Source organism: Arachis ipaensis, chromosome B1 (assembly GCF_059453495.1).
Source record: "Arachis ipaensis isolate K30076 ecotype BB chromosome B1, ASM5945349v1, whole genome shotgun sequence".
Taxonomy (NCBI): Eukaryota; Viridiplantae; Streptophyta; class Magnoliopsida; order Fabales; family Fabaceae; genus Arachis; species Arachis ipaensis.
The window spans coordinates 42,029,041-42,035,289 of NC_142436.1; the positions used below are offsets into that span (position 1 = coordinate 42,029,041).

At 41.9% G+C, this 6,249-nt stretch overlaps 1 protein-coding gene across 1 annotated transcript; it reads left to right on the forward strand.

Moving 5' to 3' along the window:
• Positions 1-201: 201 nt before the first annotated feature.
• LOC148576340 (uncharacterized) lies at positions 202-715 on the forward strand. Its single transcript, XM_088501141.1, has 3 exons — positions 202-213; positions 296-536; positions 660-715. The coding sequence occupies exons 1-3, from the start codon at positions 202-204 to the stop codon at positions 713-715; spliced, it is 309 nt and encodes a 102-aa protein (XP_088357267.1).
• Positions 716-6,249: the final 5,534 nt, after the last annotated feature.

Below are 6,249 nucleotides of genomic sequence, written 5' to 3' on the forward strand. Positions count from 1 at the left end.
CTTTCTCTTCCTCGACCTTATAATTTTTTAAGTTTTATCAGTTGGAATGATTACAAGGTTTTTTTCTCATGTTATTATAATTTTCATTGGTTAATTATAAACTGAATAGAATCTTGCATTAGACTTCAGGGGCCTATTGCATGAGTAAATTTTCACGGTGCTCCAACAACCCATTTTCAAACCGGCAGAACACAAAATCAGATGGGTAAAAAGGTATCCCATTATTTACATGATTAAAAGAACATGTTTGGTTATATTTTATGATGTCATTCTTATCTTAATTTTTGCTCAACAGAAATTAGTCGAGACGCGATGCTCACCTTGCTACATTAACAACTTGTTTACCCACTTGGAACTACATAATGATGATGCTAAGTTGGCTGAGATTGAGGCCATTGGGTTTGATTTCTTGCGGCGAGTACCACTATGGCATGAGAAGCAAAGCATCATGCTCCAAATAGCTAGGGCCTATGACGTGGAATCAAACACTCTCATGGTCGACACAGGGGACATTCGCGTTACCGCCGAACTGATCGGCAGTGTATTTGGCATACCTTCTAGAGGTTAGTCAAAATTATGTAAGATACAATAAGTGTTGTGCGTGTTTTATAGTTTGCCTTTGTTGACACTAATTGATTGTCGTACAATGTTTCGTTAATATAGGGGACCCAATCCTGGAACTGCAAAAGAAAAATGCATCCCATCTGGCACTTAAGAGACAGTTCCAGAAAAAAACAACAACACAACTGCGGGACTTTGTCTTTGGCTGTCTAATGGAGACTGAGCAACAAAGGATGGCCTCTAGACGATACTTTATCCTCATGGTTTTGAAGATGTTTCTTGGTCGCACAAGCCAGCAAACTATTTCCCCATGGCACCTCCCTCCGATTTTGGATGTCTCGAACCCAAGAAGATTCCACTGGCCGTATCAGATATTAAAGTGGTTGCAAGATGCAATAAGAAAATTCCAAGATGAGAACCGGGAAACATGTGGTGGGTGCATGTTCGTGTTGCTAGTATCACAAATAATTTACCTAAATTTCTACCACATGTATATCTTAAGTTGTAAATCCCAACGTTTGAATTACTTGTGTTCAGGTTCTGTACTTTCAGCGCTTAAAGCATGGTCCGTTACATGCATGTCAAGCACGCGAGCCTTGGATTGATGAATGGACTGCTAATGAACTTGATAAGAAGGCCGACCATGTTATTTCACAGGTACAATCCCTAATAATTTCATTTTTATAATAAAATTAAATACAAATGCCATCAGAGCTTCAAGCTAATTTTTGCTAACTTTGTCGTCCCACATTGACCACAAAGGGATGCATCGTGGGCAAGGCAAGGAAGGGTAAAAAAAGAGAAGAAAGCAACTAGTAGTAAAGCAGAAAAAGGCAAGGTGTAAAAGGCCCCGCAAGGACTCCGACCAAGCACCGTCTACCCGGTGCAGGACTACACTTCAGCAAAGATATATGAATGCGTAGAAGGTGATCTGGTTTCATTAAATTAATTGTGTTGTTATCAAGGATATTTATTTTAGTATGTAAGAGACTGGTTCTTATTATGTTTGTGTATTCCACCTTTTCTGGTCTGGAACATGTTGTGATGTGCATGTAATCGTAAACTCTTGGGAAATGCCAACGGTGTGGCAAGGTCACCGGTGGAAGAAAACGGTCGCACAAGGACTCCGAGCAAGCGCCATCTACCCCGGAGCAGGACCAAATCTCAGCATAGAGATATGGATGCGTAGAAGGTGAGCTCAGTTAATTAAAATTACTTGTGTTATTATCATGGATTTTTATTTTAGTAAGTATGCAACTAGTTTGAGTATTTATCATACATATGACGATATCTAGGAATATAGCACCGACTGTAGTTTTAAAAATAATTCCTCTCTTCTCAAGCATGTTAAAGTGTTTTATATATGCTGTGTTTCATATCCTCCTATGTCGCTTATATCGCTAATTCGCTCATTGTCTACACCACAGGAATGCAGGCCTGATACGAGGAGAAAGTTGCCTATTCGCAGAAGCCGATCTGGAAGTGGCATAAAAAAAGCACCTCCAGGAGAGAGTGTCCCAAAAAGTAAGGGGACACCTTTGGTAGTCCCGGACTCTGATGATGAAGACAATGTGCCGCTTACTAGAAGGCATCGATTATTCCAACGAGAGCCGCCACCATAGGATGTCAATCAAGCAGAGCTCGTGGTCACGGACGATTATAAAGGTGCTCAAAAAGAACACTGATAAACCCATATTTCATGAGTTCTTTTGTGCTTAATTAGAGTGATTTATTCAACTTTTCACCTACTTATTCACATTAATTGCATGGTTTTACTTTCCCTTCCTTATTACGTCATATTGCGAAAAACATGTTTCCTAAGCTTTAAAAATATTAATTATTTTAATTACCTTTATCTCCATTCGATGCCGTGATTAGTGTGTTGAGTAGCTTCAGGTTTCCTAAGGCTGAATGACTTAAAGGATGAAAAAGGAAACATACAAAAATGGAAGGAGAAGGCAAAATGGAGCTTTAAGGAAACTGGTATCCACGCGATCGCATGGATGACGCGATCGCGTGCCAGAAGCAAAGAAGCAGCGACGCGGCCGCATGACTGACGCGACCGCGCGCCTTGAGTAGAACACCCACGACGCGGACGCGTGACTGACGCGACCGTGTGGAAAGGAAAAGCTCCAGATGACGCGACCGCGTGACCCACGCGGACGCGTGACAGAGGCCACGTATCAGAATTTACAGAATACGCCCCCAGCGAATTCTGAAGCCCTTTTTGGCCCAGATCCAAGTACAGACAGCATAGACCAGAGGTTATAAAGTATGAGAATGCACCCATTCAAGGAGAGCTCGCATAATTTTAGTTTTCAATGATTTAGATTTAGTTGAGAGGGAGATCTTCTCCTCTCTCTCTTTTAGGATTTAGGATTTCTTCTTGTTTTAAGAGTGACTCTCAATCCAGATTTTATATTTCTTTGTTTTAAACTTTCCTTTTACTCTATTTATTTATTTCAGTATCTGAGTTGGCTATTTACCTTTATAATTGGATCTATGAATTCTTTCATGTTATAGACAGTTATTTGAATTAATGATATTTGAGGTATTTTCAGTTTATGATTGTTCTCTTTGATTTAAGTTATCATTGCTTCCCATCTAAGGACGTTTTTATTATTTCAGCAATTTTACTTTTTTCCCCTTTTGGTCCTGGTTAAGAATTCAGTAACTCAACAATTATTAAACTCAACGTAATTGATAATCGTTATCTTGCTAATTGAGCTGAACTTAAATAATCCCAACCTTTTCTTAGGAAATAATTAGGATTCAAAAGTCAATTTAATTAGTCCCTTGACTTTCCTTTGCCCTGGTAAAGGTTGACCAAGTGGAGTTTAGATTCAACTTTCATTATAGTTGAGAGAGATAACTAAGTTGGACCTCTAATTTCCCCTTATCTTGCCAAAAGTTGTTTACAGTTATTATTTATTTTTAATTGCCATTTAATTCACTCGTCATTTAAATTACTTGCTTCTCACCTTCTAAACCCCGATTACAACCTTTATAACCAATAATAAGAACATACTTCCCCGCAGTTCCTTGAGAAGACGACCCGAGGTTTGAATACTCGGTTAACAATTTTTAAGGGGTTTGTTACTTGTGACACCCAAAACGTTTGTATGAAAGGACTTTTGAAGGTTTAGAAACTATACTTGCAACGAGGATTTATCCGCAAATTTCTAGACCACGCAAAAGTTACTCTCATCAAAATGGCGCCGTTGCCGGGGAACTGCTAACGTGTGCCTTATTATTGGTTATTGTAAATATTTTTCTTTTGCTTGTTTATTTATTTTTGTTTTTCCTTTTTATCTTTATTTGTAACTATGAACTCTCACCCCTCTCGCTTTGAGTTTGGTTCTAATATTGTTAAAGGAAATAGAAGTTACAGCAGGAATGTGCATCAAGGTCAGACCAATCAAGGATGGATGGAACCAAGAGGATCTAATCAACCCTTTTGGCAGCAACACCCTCCGAGATATCCTGGACAAAGACCATTCTACCGTGCATACCCAGCTGAAAGACATGGTGGACAACCTTGTAACTACCAACAAGCCCCACCCCGTGCATATGAACCATCCTTTCAACATAACCTCGAACCACCACACTCACAAGCTTCTCTTCACCATTCGCCATCATATGATCCTTCCTTACCCCAATACCAATCCAATCGTTCCCAATCATCACCACTTTCCTTTGTATCATGTCCAAGTCCAGCAAACCGCGAAGCAGAGGATCGCCTAAAAGAAACAGTAATTAAATTTCAAACAACCATTCAACAACTGGAGCAAGCACTAATTCAATGGGCCACTAGGCGCTCAAATATACAAGGATCAACCACAGCTCCATGTGGACAGCCCGATGAAGAGCGTAGCATGAAAGAAATACTAGAGACTCCAGTGGACAAGACAGAGAATTAATTCGTACTAGAATAAGTGGAAGAAGCTGTCATTGTTCAAGAAGAAGAATTGGTTGAAGATCTAGGAGATGCTGAACTTCCTTGGGAATCCAGAATTGAGGAAAACTCCATCCAAGATGCTACAGTTGATGCTAAGGAGGATACCGTACAATCTCCAAGGCAAGTCGTTTACGAAGAATCAGACGGAATAATCCAAGAAGCAAATTTCCTTGATGATGATAGTCACAAGTCTAGTTCTCCTAGTGATGAACTTGCGTCCGCAAGTGAATTCTCTGAGATCGAAGAATTTTCCCCAAGTGAATATGAAGATGATGCGGAGGTAGATTTCTCTCAACCTCCAATCTATGACTCGAGTGATGAGGAAGACATAGAAGACTTTGACTAGGATACAGATACAATTGAAGATCTTTGCATGGAAGTGGAAGAATTCACAAAAGAGCACAAGGAAACGGAACTTGCAGAACCACCAAAAACACCTATCCCAAGGCCATTACCACCTAATACAAGCTTCAAGTGGGTACAATCCTTAACTTATAATTTTACTTATTCACTTGAATATGGTTTGCTTGAAACAGATGGCCAACTTAGAGCTCTCTGCGGCTTTAAGAGTAAGAGGGAATTGGCTCGTACTCAGAGCTGGTGCACCAGGTTCAATAAGGTTCCACGCTTCACCTCGAAGTACACGGATTGGTATCATGCTCAATTGCATGGATCACGGAAAATGTTTGGTCACCACGGTGAGATTTTACTTTTTAACCCGCCCGAATGGAAACTTACAAATCAAAACGGAGGCGGATCTAAAAGCACAGCTTGGGATCATGGATTATATTCTGACATTCGTCATCCCGGGAGGCTGAAAATCTGTTTGAAGCTGCTCAGAAGCTTTACATGCCTAGTATGGGACCCCGGAGGCTATTGGCATTCCAAGCACTGGTGAAAATTTTTGGACGAATTTAAACATAAGCCACCATAACAGGATACTCTTCCAATGTCCAACTTAAGGACTTTAACTAAAAGTGCTAGGTGGGAGACAACCCACAATGGTATGGTCGCTTCTTTCTCAATCTATTTCTTGTTTATTATTTTCAATTTACCCTTTTTTTTATTTTAACATTAACCTGGAATCATGCATAGCATTCATGTTAATCACTGCATCCTGCATTTTTCAGTTAAAAAAAAAGGGGTTGCACGACGCGACCGCATGCCCCATGCGACCGCGTGACCCACGCAGCTGCGTGATATATATATCGGCGTAAGGATCCAACGAACAGAAAGTTGGGCTGGAATCATGCGGCTCTTGTGCGTTTCGCACAAATTGGCCCACGCGATCGCATGCCCCATGCGATCGCGTCACTTACCCAATACCAGTCCCACGCGACCGCGTCAGCGACGCGATCGTGTCGCATGGATTGCCTATCACCCCAAAAGGAGACAGAGAGTTGCGCTGAAACAGCGCTGGAGTCGTGCGTTTAGCACGAATTCCAGCGACGCGATTGCGTCATCCCTCTTCCCCCCCCCCCATGCGATCGTGCGACCCACGCGATCGTGTCTCCCCCATTTTCACCCCAACCACGCGACCGCGTGCCCCACGTGGCCGCGTGGATTCGAAAATATAACCCCCCAGCCACGCGAACCCTATTAGTCGCGCAGCCCCCCCTTCACCCCCAACTCTCTTCTCCTTCTCTATTCTTCTTCCCCCAGCCACCGCCGGCCAGCCACCACGCTACCATCCCGACGCCGCCGCCGTACCACCCCCTCCCCTTCTCTCT

What these genes read in the sequence shown, in the direction of transcription:
- LOC148576340 (XM_088501141.1), top strand. An exon ending in CGTTACCGCCGAACTGATCG is followed by an intron (nt 537 to 659) that starts GCAGTGTATTTG and finishes TGTTTCGTTAAT; the next exon opens with ATAGGGGACCCAATCCTGGA.